The sequence below is a fragment of the Protomyctophum bolini genome (assembly GCF_963924005.1).
Source record: "Protomyctophum bolini genome assembly, chromosome: 23".
NCBI lineage: Eukaryota > Metazoa > Chordata > Actinopteri > Myctophiformes > Myctophidae > Protomyctophum > Protomyctophum bolini.
In genome coordinates this window covers 8,312,284-8,333,518 of record NC_137884.1, presented here as the reverse complement: position 1 = coordinate 8,333,518, position 21,235 = coordinate 8,312,284, and the positions used below count along the sequence as shown (strand labels likewise).

The 21,235-nt window shown below is 42.0% G+C and overlaps 1 protein-coding gene across 3 annotated transcripts in view; it reads right to left on the bottom strand.

Annotated features, from left to right (window-relative positions):
* Positions 1 to 21,235, bottom strand: part of stab2 (stabilin 2) — a 75,671-nt gene that overhangs the window by 29,082 nt on the left and 25,354 nt on the right. For 2 of the 3 annotated variants that reach the window (XM_080757929.1, XM_080757931.1), the window contains exons 22-50: positions 20,722 to 20,833; positions 19,917 to 20,097; positions 19,317 to 19,410; positions 18,227 to 18,385; positions 17,245 to 17,340; positions 16,574 to 16,666; positions 16,223 to 16,270; positions 14,690 to 14,826; positions 14,163 to 14,265; positions 13,040 to 13,117; positions 12,619 to 12,708; positions 12,200 to 12,307; positions 11,445 to 11,570; positions 11,166 to 11,294; positions 10,494 to 10,556; positions 10,128 to 10,226; positions 9,318 to 9,513; positions 7,921 to 8,016; positions 7,463 to 7,520; positions 6,860 to 6,933; positions 6,503 to 6,628; positions 5,873 to 5,946; positions 5,333 to 5,404; positions 4,714 to 4,836; positions 3,951 to 3,995; positions 3,228 to 3,320; positions 2,686 to 2,841; positions 1,357 to 1,488; positions 522 to 581 (exon numbers count right to left, since the gene is read on the bottom strand). In XM_080757929.1, coding sequence (XP_080614055.1) covers positions 522 to 581; positions 1,357 to 1,488; positions 2,686 to 2,841; positions 3,228 to 3,320; positions 3,951 to 3,995; positions 4,714 to 4,836; positions 5,333 to 5,404; positions 5,873 to 5,946; positions 6,503 to 6,628; positions 6,860 to 6,933; positions 7,463 to 7,520; positions 7,921 to 8,016; positions 9,318 to 9,513; positions 10,128 to 10,226; positions 10,494 to 10,556; positions 11,166 to 11,294; positions 11,445 to 11,570; positions 12,200 to 12,307; positions 12,619 to 12,708; positions 13,040 to 13,117; positions 14,163 to 14,265; positions 14,690 to 14,826; positions 16,223 to 16,270; positions 16,574 to 16,666; positions 17,245 to 17,340; positions 18,227 to 18,385; positions 19,317 to 19,410; positions 19,917 to 20,097; positions 20,722 to 20,833 — 3,021 coding nt within the window. The remainder of the gene's footprint in view (positions 1 to 521; positions 582 to 1,356; positions 1,489 to 2,685; positions 2,842 to 3,227; positions 3,321 to 3,950; positions 3,996 to 4,713; positions 4,837 to 5,332; positions 5,405 to 5,872; positions 5,947 to 6,502; positions 6,629 to 6,859; positions 6,934 to 7,462; positions 7,521 to 7,920; positions 8,017 to 9,317; positions 9,514 to 10,127; positions 10,227 to 10,493; positions 10,557 to 11,165; positions 11,295 to 11,444; positions 11,571 to 12,199; positions 12,308 to 12,618; positions 12,709 to 13,039; positions 13,118 to 14,162; positions 14,266 to 14,689; positions 14,827 to 16,222; positions 16,271 to 16,573; positions 16,667 to 17,244; positions 17,341 to 18,226; positions 18,386 to 19,316; positions 19,411 to 19,916; positions 20,098 to 20,721; positions 20,834 to 21,235) is intronic. The other variant, XM_080757930.1, reaches the window with a different exon arrangement.

Here is a 21,235-nt window from a genome sequence, read left to right as displayed (position 1 = left end):
CCAACCATTCTAAATTAAGCCCTTTGTAGGCATTTTGTCTTATTCACTTACAATTGACAATCTTACATCCTTATGAACGTAACCTGTATATTTGCTTTTTGCTGAGGACTGGCCAAGCGAGAAGTACTGCTGGAACTATGCTGAGCTTCTTCCATAAAACTTACATTGGGTGCTGTGCTCATAACTATTATACAGTTAGATGGGAAAGCACTGCCCATATATTGGGCCCCCGACAACTTCTCAGAGTCTCTTTCGCACGACTGAACCTCTCACACCATCTCTAAGGGAGATGGCAACCACCCGTCGGAGAAAACTCATTTTATGTCGGTCATGGCCCACACTTCATGACCATAGGTGAGAGTATAGGAACGAAGATTGCTCGGTAGACAGAGAGCTTTCTCAGCTCTCTTTTCGTCAGAACAGTCATAGTCATATTGTCAGAGGAACATTAGCCAAAAAAAAAGCAGGCTCACAACACGTGAATGATTTGACGTCATTGCGGTTCTTTAATGACCACCTACCTCCAGCAGCTTGTAGAATGTCTTGTAACCGTGGCGATCAGCGACGTTTGTCAAGTTGAGCTAAATTAGATTCAATCAAGACAAAGAGAGGCAATGGATATATTCATCTGATTAATTTATCGATGAGAAAAGACACAGCTCCGTTGTCAGTTTTCAATGTGTAATTATAGGTAATTGAAGGGTGTAATTGTGTACCGGTAATTGAATTGAAGGATAACTTTTGCTTAAGTTAAAAACTCTCAGCCAAGGCTAAGAAGGTTATTTTGAAATTACAATCCATAACGCTAATAAAATCCATCGGAATTCTCAAATCAACTGACAATTTTCAGCTTCATCAATACCAACATTTATGTCAATTACATTAGGATATAACATAATGAATACATTAATAAAATGACTAAATGTATTAAAATGTTGGTATTGATGACAACAAGCAGTCCTGGTGCTCTGGTGTTGGTACTGTAGTACAGTATGCACGTACTGGTAGGCCTGTCACAATTATTACATACCGGTAATCACAATTATTTTAGATAATCACAATATTTTTTGCATAATAGTCAATAATTTCCATGTTCCAGGGACCCCCCAGAAGCAAAGATTTTAGTTAAAAATGATCGCTCTGAAAGGATATATATATAAAGAATGTGTGTACCTTTAGCAGTTCTGGCTCATAGACTTTATTAAATGTGTAATGGTGACAGCCGTGTGTGTACCTTTAGCAGTTCTGGCTCATAGACTTTATTAAATGTGTAATGGTGACAGCCGTGTGTGTACCTTTAGCAGTTCTGTCTCATAGTCTTTATTAAATGTGTAATGGTGACAGCCGTGTGTGTACCTTTAGCAGTTCTGGCTCATAGTCTTTCTCCACACTGGAGGGGAACAGAAGCGTGTCCACCTCGTGGAGAATCCCGTTGGCGCTCACATCGTCGCTGTATGTCACGTTGGCCTCGTTGATGAAGAGACTGCCCTGGAAACATCCAACATGACACACCATAATAACATATCCATCTGCAAATAGGAACTCGTGACAACATATAGCTGTGTGTGTGTGTGCGTGCATGCGTATCATTTGTGTTTGTGCGTATTATTTGTGTGTGTGTGTGTGTGTGTGTGTGTGTGTGTGTGTGTGTTTGACTTGAAGTTGTGGTCAGATGGGTGGGCCGCATGCATTTTCAGAGCACGTTTATTTTAATTATCATCATTCAATCGATTGGGTTGCATCAATGGACCCACCCCCCCCCCCCCACACACACACACACACACACACACACACACACACACTGTTTACTGTTGTACTGTAGACCCATGGGCTTTTTGTGTAAAAATATGCTAAGTTTTAGTGTTAGTGAATCAATAAATCAATCAAACCACTAATACATTATTTTCCTTCTTATTTATTGGTACCACTATGAAAACATAATTTCCAAGGTTTGAAAGAAAAAAATACCAATTATTTTAATATTAATGTGGTAGATTTATATAGTGCCTTAATTTATCCAAGGCGCTTTACAATGATTGTGCATTACATTCACCCATTCACATATACATGCATACTGCATAGACACATTCCCAGTCATCATCATCACACTGATAAGAAACTGTATGCCCGTGCAGGTTGGGGGCAAAATAAACCGTTCACTCATTAGAAAAACAAACCGGTTTGGGCCAGGAATCTGTTGGCAATTGATTACATGAAAACAACTTGCTAATCGGGAGCAATTTAGGGGTTCAGCGTCTTGCTCAAGGACACTTCAACACTGGCTCTGGGGCGACACCCTGACGGGATCGAAGTACACCCCCTGGACATGACGCTAGTATGTTGCAGGGACTTACCCCCAATCCAACCCTTGATGCTGAGTGTCAAGCAGGGAGGCACTGGGTCCCATTTTTAGAGTCTTTGGTATGATCCGGCCGGGGATTGAACCCCGACCTCCCAGTCTCAGGGCGGACACTCTAACCACAAGGCCACTGAGCTGGTCAGTGAGCCACACTGCCACCCAATAATATCATCATTACAATCCTATTGTGTTGCCAATTATTAAGAGCACTTGCAATATCCTCATATCCCACTGATGTGCCCTGACCCACAGGTTGGGAATCAAATCACTGCCATCAAGCATCTGGAGACAAAGGGTGGGATAATAAAATATGAAATGTTGGTTACCTCAGATAGCCTGGTGGTGACGACCTCCCCAGTCATAGTGGTGATGTTTCTGGGAGTGCTCAGGTCACTGGGCAGCAGAACGTGACACATCACTATGTGGTTGCGAAGGACTTCGGCATATTTGTCCCTGTGCTTGCCCACCAGAAAGGCCTTCATCTAAGACAGCAAAATGAAGTTTCTCTACTTTGACTCAGACTCCAATATACAGGGAACGGAAATATTCAACATGAACATGAACAATATTCGATATCAGAAGAAGCAAGTCGTGTAATAATTTCCAGTTTCTTCCAAGACAGCCAGGTACAATAATTATTAATTCGGCGATGGTTCTGAAATGGAAAAGGTTACGTAACAGACACCACCCAAGTTTTGTTGCATGCGTGTTGCACATCTGAGGCCAAATTATTTAGATTACTTCAATTCAAATAATTTAATTTGGTATTAATTTTTTTATTAATAAAATAAATAAATATATACTTTTATAAATAAAAACTAAATGTAGGAAACATAAAATGAAGGGAGTAGACTGAGAGGTTCCGCACCCTGTTGGAGCCATTGCGGTCCTTCAGGAAGGCGTCAGCGGTGGGAGCAAAGACGGTGAACGGGCCGCGGCCTTTCAGGGAGATGTCAGATATCTGAAAACAGCAGTAGTTTTACTTAAGTTAAAGTATCAATACTGCCATGTAGAAACACTCCATTACAAGTACAAGCCCGTAATTCAAAATGTAAAAACGTAAAGGTTTGTGAAAGTACAAAAAGTATTGGCATCAATATACTGAAAGTACTCATTTTGCAGAATGTCCAATTTTTAAAGTTTTCAAATGTACAGGTATACAAAAATCTTTTGAAAATAGCTGAACTACAAGCTCACAATGTGTCACAACACGACACATTTTGAGCTTGTAGATCTGCTATTTTCAAATGGCCGAAATGTATTATACTGTAGGGCTGATGTGGTTAATGTATGTTTTGTAATAATAATCAAAATCTACAAAGTAACAATAACTGAAGTTTTCAAATAAAAGTAGTAAAATACAATATTTGCCTCTGAAATGTATAGTGGAGTAGAAGCAAAAGTACTGAACATTGGAAATAATTCCAATAAAGTAAAAGTACCTACACTTTTACTTAAGTACAGTACAGTAATTAGGTGGAAACCAGAGGTCCTTGCGACGACGGCTGCACATATTTCAACAATGAGTATAACGTTCTACATTTAAGCATTGCATGATTATGGCTGGTATTCAAGTGCAGTATTCACTTACCATCAACCCAAGGTAGAAGTCCCTCAACTTCCTAGCGATCATTTCCTGTAGGGTTAGTGGAAAAAAAGACTGTGGGCTATATCTTGCCATTTTTTACCATTTTAAATGGCAATGACTAAAAATGGCAAAATAAGTTTGGGTGGCGCAAGATCGGACCCCTTATGTGTTTTCTGGCATACTGCATAATGTTTATATTTTAATGATCAATTGATTGTGTTCCAGTCCAGATTGCATTGGATGACACATACGTAGATAGTGTACTTTAAGTAGGAAACATGTTTTGAATATAAATGTTATGTTATCATTAAGATCTTTTTGTGTTCCGGCAGTTATTTTGGGGCCCAATTGCAAAATCCATCAGTGGTTCCCGGCCCACAGGAACCCATTTTGGGCGGGAACCCCTTTTGGTGTTTTTAACATTATTATATGTAATTTAGCAATTGAAAAATAGCAGATCTACAAGCTCATAGCGCGCACTACAAGCTTGTAGGTCTGCTATTTTTTTTATTATCGTGAAAATATTTATCCCCCCCCCACCCCCCAGAAGAAAAGATATGAATTAAAAACATTTGCTGTGAAATAAATTACCGGTATATTCAACGATTTTTTTCAAAAATAGCAGATCTACAAGCTCGTAGCGCTGCACTCGGTGCCACGAGCTTCTATATCTGCTTTTTGTTTTAAAGGTGGCTCAGATGCGTTCCAGGTCAATGGGTTAAATCTATCTGAATGTGTACTATTAGCTGAAGGCAGCTGCCCTCACCTTCCCTATGGTGCCTTTACAGGTGATGCCGTCTCCGATGAAGTTGCTGGAGGGACACGTGCAGGTGCGTACGCCGGGACCAGTCATGTTGCACCTGGCGTACCTGTGACAGTCTCCGTTTTTCTGTTCATTTACATAATTGGATGTTTCTGGTCAACGTCATGACACACAACAGACCAGTACAGTTCTTTGCTCCTCATACAGTACATGCCGTTTTCTGCTTTTGCTCTGTTGGTTTTGTTATATGTCCTTCTTCCGATCACGGTGTACTTGAAAATTGAGTTCAATACGATCACTATAATCAGATCAGAATGTTTGTGAACAAACGCTTTAGAGCTGCGTTTCCGGGTATACAATATTGTTAAAAGTGTCCAGAAGATTCGCATGTCTAGTTTGTCCACCTGTGTATGTTTAGATCAAAATTATATATTTCTAATAGTGAAAAATAACAATATCATGACACGAGTGTCCGGTTCTTCCAGAATGATACTAGTATGAACAATACTAGTAGGAATAATACTAGTATGAATAATTCTAGTAGGAATAAAGCCCTCACTTTCTACTCGGAAACTGTGAATAAAACCGGCGATATCTGGCAGATTTACTGTATTAACTGTACCTTTTGACAGAAGTCAATCATCCTGCAGCTTTTTCCGTCGCCTACGTAGCCATTGCTGCAAAAACAAGATGTCTGTGTAGAGAATGCACATGTGTATTCTTCTTACTAGAAGCAAATCATATCAGCAAACTATATCAAAATGTACTTAAAGTACCAAAAGTAGAAAAGTTCTCACTATGTGCAGAATGTCCCATTTCAAGTTTTCAAATGTATACAGATATTTTGAAAATAGCAGATCTACAAGCTGACAATGCGTCACAAGCTTGTAGATTGGCTCTTTTTTTTTTTACCAAAGATTTACCAAAATTGATCTAGGTCTGAAGTGGTTAATGTATATATTTTGTAATAATAATCAAAGTCTACAAAGTAACTAGCAACTAAAGTTTTCAAATAAATGTAGTGGAGTAAAAGTACAATAACTGGATCCGAGATGTAGTGGAGTATGTAGAACTAAAAGTATTGGAAATTGGAAATACTCAAGTAAAGTACAAATATCTCAACATTATACCGTATAATATAAAAAAAAGCAATAGGATTTACTTTGTTGGGTCCACTGTGCATACAGTGTGAATTTACGTCACAGCCTCCATTACTTTCCAAGCAGGGATTTATCTCTGAGGAGGAAAAAAACAAAACAAAACAATAACTGTATATACACTTTTTCTCAGCAGATGGTTTCGTTTTACTTTGAGTGTGTCATGAATCCTGACACACTGATATGAAATGATCCTGATTCCTCAAGGTCAACTTGAAATGTCCCCACATATAGCCCACAGGTTGAGAGTCGCTGCAGAGAAGTCCTTTGCATGAAACATTTTGTGCCTAGAAATTGAAGCTGGGCTGAATAGATGAGTATGAATCAACCCTTGAGCGAGTATTTAAATCAAAAGCAACTATGGGTTGGGACAATCTAATATGGAGGGATAGGCTATATCCAGAGCCTGTATAGCCATGTATTATTATATATCTTTTGCCTAGATCTCAGTATGACCAATGGTATCTGGTCAGCCTATCTCAGCGATCTAGTTGGGAGTTTGGCCATGTCTGGTAATTTAGTAACCAGTCCTTGAAGAGCTTTAAAAACAAATAACACAATAACACACGTTTAAAATCAATGAAGTGTGCGACAATGAAATGGGGTCCACTGATGCACTAAACCGTCTGACCTACCGACACAAACCAGTCCGTCCCCAGTGTACCCCGGGTTACACACACAGTCCCTGCGTCCTGGTTGGGTCCTCTTGCACACAGCATAGACACTGCAGCCTCCGTTGTCCTGTGCACAGGCATCTTTGGCTATTAAGACGCGCGCGCGCGCGCACACACACACACACACACACACACACACACACACACACACACACATGCACGCACACATGCAAGCACACAGCTCAATCAATTAAGTATTCACACCTATAACATATTCACCAGGCATCATCAGACATCTGTAAACCATAAAATTGTTATTACTTTTATTATAATTATTATTATTAGTAGTAGTGTTACCATTTTATTCTTTGCACTTACCTTGGCAATAAGTGCCGTTGCCTTCAAATCCTGCTGCACAGATACACTGCATGACTGACGGCTTAGTGACACAACTGTGGCAGAGGATGGTAAAAAAAAACCGAAATGAGTTGGGAATAATTTTACTCTTATGTACCTGTACACAAGATGAAATACAAGTACAACCTTGAACCTTGATCATCTCATTCTAGACTGAGTGGCAGAAGATTAAGCAGCAAGGAGCGCTTGTTGTAAATCACTCAACACCACCGGTTTCTAAATGTTGCATAATGCAGGAGACAGCAGGACGTTGCGTTATTGAAAATGAGCGCTTCCAAACTCTGACACTTAAGAGAAATATGTCTATGGTGGATTTTTATGAAGCAATAACTTGCAGAACTTGCAGATAGGAAGCGGATAATTCAGGCTTTCCGTACAGCTGCAACGTTGGTGAGTTTAACGTTGTTTAATACAATCTTTTCGGACTGGATGTCTGGGCTGTCAAGGTGAGAAAGTATTTTTCCCCCCCACTCAGCCTTCCTGTATAACTTCCGGGACCGGGTACAATGATGTCACACGCATATTATAGCCTCTTCTATATACTGTATGTCAGCATCCACTCACTTTGCACTGGTATGACACTTCACCGAGCCACACAGCTCGTCAGCTTTGGATTCAATCTCTGCAAAAGTGAAAGACCAGACGAAAACTCTGTCTGACATAATACAATATAACACAATATCCTGAACACTCATGGGTCCATTTAGTTCCATGTTGTACTCTCTGAGAGTTACAGTAAATGAACAGTGACGACCTGCTTTCCACTGAAGCTAAATGCTTACTCCTGCCCGCATGGTTAAAGGAGTTGTTCACCCAAACAATGACTTTATTGTCAAATTTCTATCAATTACACACCCTGCGGAGCCTTGAATTTATGGAGAATGTGACGAAAACTAAAATAATCTCCATGAATAGGAGAATAAGTAATTGTGTGGGTGAACTACTGTACTTATGAGGCAATCAGATCAAATGTCACACATTGGGCTAGTCATCATTTTGTACAGTAAATGTCACTTCCATACTTTCATCGCAGAAGACGCCTCTCCACCCCACGCTGCAGTCGCATGTCCCATCACCCTTCAGTCCGTCTTTACATCGGCCATTCTTGCAAGCACACTCTGCAGAGAGACATTTGTTACATATCGTTTTCCACTTTACCATGATAATCTGAGACTTCTCTTTTTGAGTGGTGCAACCACTCCTACAACCAGCAATGTCCGTGTACACCTATGTATGTGTTCACCTATGTACTGTATGTATGTGTTAATGAGCACCAGTATGAGTACCAGTAGGGGCGCTGTTGTGCCATGCAGAAACAGAGAGAGAGAGACAGTGCTGACAGACTGTTGCCTGCTAATGAGAGAGAGAGAGAGAGAGAGAGAGAGAGAGAGAGATGCACCACTCGGTTTACACGGGTGTGATTTTTTATTATTGCGTGACACTCGGATGGTATCCTACCAATACCATAAAATCCTATCCGACAATAAGATCATATCCTTTAATCCATTATTATCCAAATTTTCCTTAGTACTCGACGCAAGTCCAGGGTGCCTCAGAATACTTTGAAAATATTTGGAATTCATCACTGCCACATCAGTTTTCAGAGTACATCCTCTTTGGGAAACAGACCTGAGTTGCACTGAACTTGGTGTGATATTTTTCAGTACAGTACGCCGAGTCGCTTCACCAAAATAGCAGATCTACAAGCTCTTGTGATACGTTGTGAGCTTGTAGATGGACTATTTTTGGTGAATGTTCCCCCCAGAATAGTGATGCTGGGGGTTTAAAGTGGTTAAATGTTCAATCTCTCCCAATTTAAACAGATATTCTCTCAAGTTTACCTCGTGTCATTGTATCTTAGGGGTGAAGATTTACAAATTTGACATAAATGTAAGGTGCTGTAAAGCAAATGTAATTCAGGGGTGCTGTCGATGAAAATGGTTATTTACTGTACAGGCCAAGAATGTTTGAGAACCTCTGATGTAGTCAATAAAGTGCAGAAACCTTAATTACACAACAGTGTCGGCAAGAACGCACAGTCAGCGTGCTATAACGACGGTAGATTGTGAATGCATGTCCCACGTATAGTCATCATTCTCATGCATTTTTATCCTTAGTTGATTGGTCTGAAATTGCACATGGGCACTGACCACTGGCATACTATGCAGGGACTGAAAAGGCAGATGTTTTAACCATTTTTGCTACAGGTTGTAGTGTCACAGTCCCTGCACGTAGTTTGAGTGCACGCATCCCCAAGTGGATTTAGTTAGTCTTAGCTAATTTCTTCTGTGTGTTTTTCTGCCATTCAGCTTCACTGTTACTCTCTCTTTATTTGGCAAGCCTGACATTCTTTCGACCGATTGTATTATCATTTTTCAGGTGAAATAAATGGGTCAGTATTAAGATACATGTCATATACCTTGATCACAGTGGATGCCATATTTGCCCGTCTGGCAAGTCTCACACGCTGTCCCATTGAAGCCTGGACTGCACTGGCACACGCCGGTTCCATTCGTCCCGTCCGTGCACACGCCGTTACCAAAACAGGCCTGGCCCTTGGGCCCGGGGCACGGTTCACAGTGCTCCCCGAAAAAGCCAGAACAGCACTGCCGCATCTGCAGAGAGTGACAATGTTTGTAAGCTCCTCACCGCTGAGAACATACAGTACTCGTCTCTAGGCTGAAATGTCCAAAACGCAAAGAATGGTTTTCTAGTTCACATCATGCCTACAGGTGTCAGGAATCATCCATGATTATACGACTTCCCGGACTTTTCGGGAAACCCTTAAGTTTACTTGAATGAATAAGACATTATTCGAATGCAATATAACTAGCATATCTGCAGTGGTTGGAAGTGGTCTGCAATTCCATTGACGCGTTTAGACCCTGGTGTTGGGTAGGTAGGGCACAGGTGTTTAGACCCTGGTGTTGGGTAGGACACTAGGCGGTTGACGAAAAGCTAAAAAGAAAAAAAGGGCATTATCTCCACCCTGGCCAAGCAGGTACAAATCTCCTGTGGCGAATCCAGGGTTGGGCATGGCAGCTTTAAATGTTTTTTTGTGTGGCTTTCGCCTTTATTTTATATATTTTATGCAGGGACAGACAGTAGGCTGACAGGAAATGGGGAGAGAGATGGGGGGAAGACATGCCCCCATGGCCCAGGCCGGGCATGGCAGCTTTAAGCCATGCACTATATATAGGCCTACTTCTGATTCCACAATGATACTCACAATGGTGGTCTTTACGCAGACAGTCTTACAGCCCATGGTGAGCAGTCGTTCGCCGTCGTACATGCGGCTAAACATGCACTTCCTCCGCATTGTCACCTGCTGGGGAACACAAAAGAATCGCAGCCAACATACAGTAGCAGTAGCGTAGAACACACAGCACAACACACAGCAAGATAAGTATTTTGGTCGGAGTCTCTGAAGAATTGGAAATGGAGGACCCTGGTGTCAACAAGCCTTAGTGCTTATTATAGTATTATCCTCGTAGCAGATTTTGTATTGACCTGTACTTTTCATTCATTACATTCACTGTTGATACAATTCTCAATCAAACATTCAGCTCAACATCATATAGAGAGAAATCCTTACCAATGGGATGGATCCGTTTGTGCAAGCCTGCTCCTTTGGGGTGAAGCAATCCTGACAGCTTCCCTAAAGAACAAAGACATTTTCGGGTAATCAGCAGGAGTTTGATTTCAGGCTATGTTGAGAAGGTGGTTCCCGCTCGTTCCCAAATACTGGGTCGAGACCCGTTTGAGGGTCGTGCAGACACATATATATGGGTCGCGGTAAATATCCCTTCGTTTTTTGTTTCCTACATTTTCTTTTAATTATTATATATTTTTAAGAAAACAAAAAAAAAGATAGAAAATCTTCACGAATTAAGAACAAATGGAAATTCCATTCATTAGAAAACAAATGTTTAGGAAGTAATGAAAATAGCTGATCTACAAGCTCTCGAAAGCGACACGTTGTGAGCTCGTAGATCTGCAATTTTCACTAGTTTGGGTCTCAGGGGAGACATCCAAATCTTTCCTCTGGGTCTCGAGCTAGAATGCGTGGGAAACACTGCCAACACTGATTGAAGACTGTAGGGATGATTTCACCCATTTTGGGGTGGGAACCCCTTTTGGTGTTAGCATTATGTTATGCTTTAGCTATTGAAAAATAGCAGATCTACAAGCTCACAAGCTTGTAGGTCTGCTATTTTAGAAAAATCATGAAAATATTTATTTCAGAAAACTTAACGCGGGGCGTCACCATGATGTGTCTGAGTTGTGCCGTGTCACAGCGATTCCTGTTGATCTCCAGCACTGACGTCAGGCCGTGGATCACCCCTTTGCCGGTCATTATGTTGGACGCGTTCACCTGCGCCTCGTTCACAAACACCTGGAGGACAGAGGGGAGAGAGAGAGAGAGCAGTGCTGGGAATGAAACGCATGACAAGACGATAGGGAGAACCACATTGTCATCTCTCATCTGCAATAATAATACACATTATACAACAATTTACAAGCATACAAGCATTATATACTATACCTTTCCATCCCTGGAGAAGATGGCCAGCTGGTAGGAGAAGCCCAGCATGGTCTCCTTGTAGCCCAGCAGCTCCGTCTTCAACAGCCGCTCTGACAGTACGACGTGGTAGCGTGTCGTGTTCGCGTCCTGCCATCGCCACACACACGGGTTCAAGATAATTTTGCAACATTTCAAATAACCTCCACATTTGTTTTACTATTGGATGAGGTTAAACCATTATTGTCGTCGTCTTACGTTTTTTTCTTGCCTTCTTTGTTTGCACTATACTGCGTTTTGAATATTATTCGTGCTGAATTTGTCAAAACAACCATACACACATTGTACTTATGGTATATCCCGTGATCCAAAAGAGAAATGTGATGTCTCCCCCGGACTAGAGAAAACAGCAGATCTACAAGCTCACAAGCGCAATTGTGATCATTTAATTTGTTTTTAATTGCTGTAAAATGTAGCTTTTTTATGGAATGTTTTTTGAAAATGTTTTGAAATAAAATGAATGAAAATTGTGTCTATAGTTTCATGGTTACTGTAGTGTGCTGCGTGCCTTTTTCTTTTGGTTTTGTTTTTTGTATTGTGCCTTTAATCTATACCTTTCTCGTTTGTCCAACTTTATTTGAATACATTCATGTTACGCCATTTGTAATATATAAATAATGTGAATAATAAATAATTCAATACAGTAAAAAAATGAATAAAGGGACCCATATAAATGGGTTGGTGTTTGGGAAACAGTACGTGCATGGTATATACAGTACCATGGCTGTTGCGGATGTCTTTTTGAGATAGTCGTTGACAGCGGCGTCGGTCGGAGCAAAGACGGTGTACTCGTCTGCCTGCTCCACCTCGTCAGTCAGGTTATGTTGCTGAAAGAGAACACACGTCACCAGGCAACACATCATGGCCAATGTTCAGTATGGAAAGGTGTGCTCAAAGACAGCACTTCAACTATGGGCTTCACGCTGGGACCCAAACTTTGTGTTCGCCATGAAGGACAAGATAAATCGAATACCACAGCATTTCTATAATGCTATATTCGGTATTGTGTATTGTATATTTTAATGTATTGTACCTTTTTTAAAGTTATTATTATTATTATTGTTTGGACCCAATGTTTTATACATTCGTGTCAATAAAGTAACTAACTAACTAGGATCTGAACTTTGTTTCTACATACAATGAGGTAGGATCTGAACAGGGAGAACTCTGGCCGCAGGGTGAGCAGCTCCAGCAGGCCTTCACTCATCTTCCTCTCGGGAATCAAAACCTGCAGGTATGAGCGGGGGAGAGTACAGAAGACAAAGAAATAATCACTCATCGACAAGAACTACAGTATAATGGCCTGGGCCGTGGCTCAGCGGTCCAGGCACCGTGGCCAGCTTCACAGCCTGTCGCGGCCCTCGCAGGTTTGAGTCCCGATCCCAACGAACTGCTGTGTGTCCTCTCCCCCCCCCCCCCCAATCTCTTTCCCCCCTTTCCTGTTTACTTACCGTCACCTGTCAAATAAAGGCAAAAAAAAAACCAAAAATATCTTAAAAAAACTACTGTATACTAGCTGTACGGAGAACTGCGTATTAATGGTCCAAGAAGGCACCTACCTTATCGATGATATGGATCAATCCATTGGTCGCGGCAACGTTTCCCGTGACGATGGTCGCTCCCCCAATCACTGTGGACTGACCAGATGATGGGAGTTATATGCAACTAACTATACAGTGCTGTGAATGTCTGCTGTTTACACGGCAGGTCAAAAACATACACAGACTGACAAAGTCACGCGGGAAGCAGAAAGTCCAGCGTCGAGGCAACAGGATCTGCTATAATGAGCACTAAACTGTAGTCAGGAGAAAACACCCCTGCCTGGGTTCAGTATGTTAATTTCGTCGACTACCTTTTTTTCCACTGAGGAAAACTAAATCAAAACGGAATAAAAACGAAGCTACGTAGACAAAATATACTAATAAAAGTCTAGAGTCTATAATATTAACTAGACTAAAATGCAAGGGAGAGGGACTGGTAGAGAAGAGATGCAGCAGAACTAAAACACAAGTCATTTTATGTTTGGTTAATGCCAGCCATCAATCAGCACCTCACACACCTTTCCCTAGTTCCACGCTTGTACTCTACTAATTATTTATTTACATAGAACACCCTCTACTGCTCCCCTCCGTGATCGTTCACAATCACCACACACACACACACACACACACACACACACAGTATGATCACTATATGTCTCAAACAGTTTATAGGCTACTATTGGTTGCTTGGAAAATGTGTGTTCTTAGAACTGAAGCTCATCTGAAGCGTGCAAGTAGTGTGCAGTATGTCACTCTGGATAAGAATCAACTTAATCCTAACCCTAACGTGCCATTAGCAGATATACAATGTCATAGCGCTACAAGCTTGTTGATCTGCTATTTTTGAAAAATCGTGAAAATGTAATATGTATTATTTAAGTTTATTTTAAACCCAAATATTTATTTCTGTGGGTCCCCTGGTACAAAATATGTTGAGATGGGGATCTGCAGCCAAATACATAATTGTGGGGTTACTGAAAAAAAGTTTTGAACATCAGTAGCAACATACGTCTTTTCAGAAAACTGATTTTAGAAGACGGGTCTTAATGGGTTACGGTCTAAATGATAAGAAGGCAAAAAGGTAAACGTGAGCTACTTCTGCACCTTGAATGTCCCTGGGACCTCACCTGTGTGGACTCACCTCGGCAGAGGTTGAAACTACGAGTGTTGTCTTGAGCAGGGACGGCACAGAGGAAATGTTGCGCAGAGTTGACAGCGGGTAGTTTCCCATGATCATGTGATTTCTGTCAGGAGAGTCAGAATACATGCATCATGAGAGTCGTTAGAAATAGGCCAGACTCGTTGTTGCTGCCCGAAACTACTGATTCTGAATAGAGTGCATGCTTAAAGTGCACAACGAGTGTCAAAGCAACATGCAAAGTGAGTTTAACATTGTTTAATGTTGTTTAATGCAATCAGATATCAGACTTTTCTGTGTGGATGTATGGCCTGTCAAGGCCAGAAAGTAGTTTTTTGACACTCAGTAGGCGTTCCTGCATAACGTCCTGGTTTGATGATGATGTCACGCGCATACCCTCTATATACTGTAGCCTGTTCCTGTTCATTGAGAGTTGCCCGTGGTCCATTTGGTTCCATTTGAGTTTAAGAGTTTAAACTAACGCAATATATTTGGCAGAGCTGACAATATCAACCACATTAGGTTCTTACCGGACGATGCTGGGAAGGTTGCCCTTGGCCGTCCAGAAGTCACGGTCCTCCCTGGATATCTTTGCTATTGCTTCAGAGGACGGCATCAGGAGGGTGAGGAGGGTGATGTCCGACAGAGACTGGGACAGTCCGGTGCTCTGGAGGACGGCACACAGACAACCTTCTATTAGAGACAGACACATCTTATAGGCGGCGGCGGCCAGTGGTTCCAAAACCTTGCCGGATCCACTTGCAAGCGTTCGCAGCCCACCATTACCACTTAAAAGGACAACTCCAGACTAAATAACATATAATATAGGCTCATTCTCCTACTTATATTGATCCCAAATGACCATCATGATGGGGTTTATTTTGCAGAATTGGTTCCCGGCTGTAGAGCACGAGTCGGTAACAATGGAAGTTGGAGATCCATTCCATTCCCCACCCGGCTATGCAATACCTGTTGTACCCGTTGTCAGAGTACCCGGTTACACCCATTTGTCTGTGTCCCTTTTATGCCCAAATATGGATATTTCTGTATCCGTCTCTGCCTCTCTGTGTCCCTTTATTCCAATATATGGAGTTCTGTGTCAGGCATGCCAAAGAAATGTGTCAGGATATCAGTCTGTTGCACACTTTTACTGTGTAGTGATGTCCTAGTGTTTCTTGTTTTCCCTAGTTACTGTTTCCTGTTTAGTCTCAGCCAATGATATATTGTTTGTAGTTATGTTGCACCTGTATCTAGTCTTCCCTTGCCAGATTATAGTCGATGTTAATGTGTTTCCTGATGTTTTGTGTTAATAAATGGTCATTGGACTTCATCTGTTTGCCTGCCTGATTCTGCTTCTGGGTCCTCACCTGACGACACACCGTGACAAAATGAGCCGCCACAGTCTCGTAAATCATGTTTTGGGGTGAACTGCCAATCAAAGTGACTGTACTGGCCAATCATAGCACGTCTGTTCAGATTGATGAAAAAAATATAGTGTAAGAAGCGATATGCTTAATATGGACTACGCTATGAGGCCTGCTGGGGAAACTGGACGACCGAGGCAATTCTGCAAAAGAAACCCCATGGCAAGTCAAACTGCATTTATCTGTGATTATTTTCCCAGATTGCATTTTTTGGGCAAAACAAGCTTTATTCAACGGCCCATAACCAAAGAAGCCAACGATCGCGGCCACAAAAATGTATTTTCCGGGTGAAAGAACACACAGCGTTTTCCTACGTCCGCTTCACCGACTTCAAATTTGACACTGAAAACACTGAAGTCCTTAAACCAGAAAGTAAACCTAACTTGCCCGTGGGCGTGGTTATGAACGGAACCCGTGTAGGAATTAGTATAGCACGTTCTGACATCCCAATGTTGTTCTGACCTAGGTTGTATCACCCCTAGATCTATAACTGGGTGGGGCATGTATTCCCAACTTGCATCGTTCCAAGTAGGCCAGTGCCCAACGAGCACCACTCGAGTTATTAAAATAATAACAACAACAATGATAAAACAGAAACTCCACCCTTTGTAGAAACATGACATCTCAGGATATACTCACAGTGACCCATTTGATGAACTCTGTGGCTTGAGGAAGCACTACCAGCTCCTGGAACAACAGTGAGAGGTTTGTTAGTTTTTTTTCCCTCCTTTTGACTAGGTTAACCATTTCTAACTCTGGAGTCGCTATTTTGGCCATGTCATTATAGGTGAAAAACAACTAAACACGTGGTGAACATGTAGATTTGCTATTCTTGTGCGACACTGCTGCATGTAAAGTGCTTATAAATCGATTAAGATCTGTGTCACCACTTTAACTTTATCCGTTTTAAAAATAGCAGATCTACAAGCTCCTATAGCTGCTATTTTTGGGGGGGAAAAGTCTTAATGGGTCAAGACAAATATTACCAACCTGTTCCACGGTCCCATAGCACATCTCTCCATCCCCGGCGTACCCGTCCTCACACACACACTTCCACTGGCCGGAGAGCATTCTGCAGCTGGCCTGCAGAAACCGGGCACAATTTGGGATTTGGTGATCTGATCAGTGGTGGAAAGTAACTTTTATGCCTGACGTCGAAATAAATAAAAAAAACGTTCGCTCTGAAATAATATATGTGACTAGATTTGACTGAGGGACTGCCATTGGATTTTTTTCATGTCATATGAAAGCAGGGAATCATAACTTCAAATTGATATTGGTGGTTCAGTTTGACCCACCAGTTTTGGAGATATGGCTTATAGAGTAATGTCTTACAGAACTATAGCGAGTTGAGAAAACAGGCTTGAAAGGTTCACTTCTGTGGTCTCTAACATTACACCTAGCTACTGTACATGTTTAAGCATGTAGCTAGGTGTTCAAGCATGTTTATTTCATATTTACATTTTTATTTCAGCTCCGACACTTAATTTAGAATTCAGACAGATTTGTGCCGCATTTTTCATAATGCTTAGTTAAAACACCAAAAGGGGTTCCCGTCCAGAATGGGTTAAATGGGACATTCTCACGGGTGCTTACGCACGTGGAAGCTTGACAAGCTTCCGCGTTGGGAGTCGGGGACATGACATACTGCTAGTACCCACCAGGTAATGGCAGCCTCCACTCGGAGTCACACAGCGGTTGAGGGCTTCACAGTCCCTTCCGTTGCCTCGGTAGCCGGCCTTACACATGCAGTCACTCTGTTGGTTTAAAAAAACAAAAACACATTGACTCCTTTTAAAGCAGAAATAACATGCATTTTAAATATTTAATATCATATTGAATTTTGTCCCTCAAACTTATTTCTAATGGTTTGAGCCTCAATCACCACTCTGATATAACCAGTCCTTGTCATTTCTTTCTGGACTTTGAAAGCAGTTTTAGCTGCAATACCACAATGTCCTGAGGTGGTGCAGATTATTTAATATTTGAGTCATTATAATACTGATGCTAGATAAAACTAGGCTTGTTTCTATTCAGGTATCACAGAAGAAGAACACCCTCTCGTATAATATCGCTTAAATATAAGTTTGAGCATCGGCTTCACGGTTTTCAGCAACAATAGTACTGCATGCTGTCGGCTGAAATGGCTTAATTCCACCTTTCTTTTCAGCTTAATGGGGTACACAATACACATTAATCTTCCTACGTCTGGGCCCCTTCCCTACTTCCTTCACAGGTGTTACCGATGATACTAATGAACGCTCTGTTCCATTCTGGTCAAACAGAGTCAGGGTATCGGTAACACCTGTGTAGGAAGTAGGGAAGTGGCCTGGAAGTAGGAAGAGTTCATTCCAAAATGACTGCTGTGCATACTACCCTAATAATCGTATTTTCTCAGAGCACTGTCCTACATACTGTAAATGCAGGTGGCATTGGGGTGGCAGCCCCCACTCGTTACATTACCTGGTCAGGTCCTACATAGATGCAGGTGGCATTGGGGTGGCAGCCGCCTCGTTACATTACCTGGCCAGGTCCTACATAGATGCAGGTGGCATTGGGGTGGCAGCCGCCTCGTTACATTACCTGGCCAGGTCCTACATAGATGCAGGTGGCATTGGGGTGGCAGCCGCCTCGTTACATTACCTGGCCAGGTCCTACATAGATGCAGGTGGCATTGGGGTGGCAGCCGCCTCGTTCTGCACTGTCACAGTTGTTGCTGGGCTGGCACTCGTCGCCGTCCTCCTTCCACCCGGCCAGACACTGGCATGAGTGCGTCCCTGGTCCCGTCTTTATACATTTAGCCTGCAGGGGCCAGCATGGAACATATAGTTACCAATAACTACGTCCCTGGTTGGACGTAGCGCGTGGAAAGGAACACGTTATTCCAACCAGTTCCTTTCCCCTCCATTAGGTGGCCATTTTGGGCTTTCTGCGCTGCCTCAGTGCCCGCTCTAACAAGCCTCAGCCTGGAGCTAGAAGTCACCGACACTCTGTTTCACTATGAATATTGCAAAACTGGTCTGGTCAATTATATATATATAAAAAAAATCACACCCGCGTGAAGTGAAGGGCGCTCTTATCGTCGTACATCATCATGACGTAACGTCGATTTGCTCAGACACACATGACGGAAATTCTCAATTCATTGTCAATGGGAATTTAACAAAAATATCGATTTGCTCGTCTAAATTCTCCATTCATTGTCGATGGCATTTAATGTTTGTATTAGGACAAAAATCGACACAATAGCTGAATATAGGAGGGGTGTGATAGCCTAAATATCGCTGGTCAAGGTCGCTAACAAAGTAGAGTGTTTAATGTCGTAATTCGAAAGTGCATCCCAGGCTAATTCAACGGGTGCTCGAACAAAAATAACAAACTGCAAAAGAAATAAGAAGTCTGCACACCGTTTTAAAAGCTCTCCAAAACTTTAAAAGGGTGTTCAGACTTCTTCTTTCTTTTGCAGCAATATCGTAATTCCCACATCCAATTTCCAATGCATTTCTACGGGGGGCCGCCTAGAGATTCGCTATTATGACTCGTCATTTTCCGAGGTGGATGGGTGGTGATTCGGGAGTTGGGACCTCCTTCTTCTGGCAGCACTCAAGCTAGACAGTATACAGAGTATAGTTGCATTGGAAAATGTTTTCAAAATTATTACACAGTGAAATTGGGAGAAGGTAGTGCCATTTTTGTTACCCTGACTTTAATTAACAGTAAGTGACTTACGTACATTTACACTGCAGCCCCCTCTTAGTGGTGTATCACACGGGTCCGCTTCCACGCACGTGATGCCATCACCCTGGTAGCCATCTTTACAGACACACCTACAACACACACACACACACACACACACACACACACAGCTATTACTGAGTGAAAACAAACAAGTTATTACACACACTTTTCACGTCGACGCAATCACTGTTGATTTCGCAGACTGAAACTATGACGAGAAATGTTCATCAACTACCTTTTTTCGTCAACAAGTAAAAACTAGACTAAAATATTATAGGGAGCGACTAGTGGAGATCCAGTAGAATTAAAAGACAGGTCATTTTATGTTTGGTTGTGCTCTGAAAATAGCCGATCTAGAGATTTATCCGCTTAAAATGCATTTTTTTTCCTGAGCTATATGTTCCACATTATCTCAACAACAACTAAAACACTAAAACAACAACTGAAATATGACTAAAACTAAATGAAACTCTGTTCAAAAGACTATGACTAAAACAAAATCAAAACATTTGCTGTCAAAATTAACCCTGGACAGCCAGCAATGCTAGACGTGGCTCGTGAAAAGCCCATTGAAGTGACTGCACGGTGCACACACTTGGTGGCGCCCTCGTTGAAGTCGCAGTCGGCGTGGGCGTGGCAGTACTGGACCTTGGCGCCACAGACCTGGGTGCGGCGCTCACAGTACGGCCCTGTGAAGCCCTTCAGGCAGGAGCCCGGCTTGCAGCGGCCGCTGGCCTCCGGGCGGTTGTCGCACTGGCCGTGGATGCAGTCACAGGCTGTGGGGAGAGAGAAGCAAGCCCACATAAGTAGCCTACTCACTTTTTTATTTTACTTAAATAAAAAATAATCAATACCGCAATGTGGAAACACAAGTAAAAGTTTGTAATTCAAAATGTGCTTGAGTAAAAGTTTCTGTATGGGTGTACTTTTTCACACTCAGTTGATGGTACTGTAAGTAAAAACAAGAATGAATCTAAGTCATAACCGCCAGGTGCAACATGCTGCTCATTTCCAAGCTGCTCATTTCCAACTTTCATTTGTTGGTTCACTCACTGTGTTTTGTTAATGGTTGTCCTCTAGCTCCAGTTAGCTCATAACATTAGATTATGTTGGCTTCTGTTGCCACTCGCTCTGTGTTGCAGCGTTCAGAGTATGGGTTTTTATGCCGTTCATTGGCTTAGGAGGCAGCCAAAAATGACTAGGTCGCTATAGTAAGGTCACTAGGGGGAAGTCAATCATGACTAGGTCGTCACAAAAGTCGCCACAAAAGACTTCTTTACGGTCGTCAGTAGTGATGGCGGGTGCAAATGTAGTCATATAGACTATATATAGTCAAAAAGACTATATACAAGCTGCCTTGTCATTGTGAAATAAGACTTGAGGACGTGTGCCAGACATACTCTTGTCACAGTTGGGTCCATAGCGGTTTGGACTGGCACAGTAGTGGCATTTGGAGCCTCTGAAATTGGCCTCACAGATGCAGGTTCCGTTCCCCTCGATTCCCTCCATACACTGACAAGACAAAAGAAAAACAAGTGAATGATAGCCTATACTAAATCGATTTGCCTGATTAACCACTTAAAGATGGGGTATTAAGTGATATTCTTTTGTTAAAATAAGTATATATTAAGTAGCTCTATATTCTGATAGTACTCGTTGACGGTGTTTGTTCTGTAGTGGGAGTCCCCTGGTCTCTCCAGCTCTTTAGTAAACAAACTGTAAATTGCATTTTCAGGTCAGGATATCCAATTAGGATTTTAACCCAAACTTTTAACTTGCACTCGGATACAGATCCAACTAGAACTGCACTCTGCCGAGTGCCTACTTGCTTGTTGCACACTAATAGGCCATAAATGGCCTACTAGTGCGCAAGCAGAGCGTGCAAGTACTGTCGACCGCTACAAACTGTCAAAT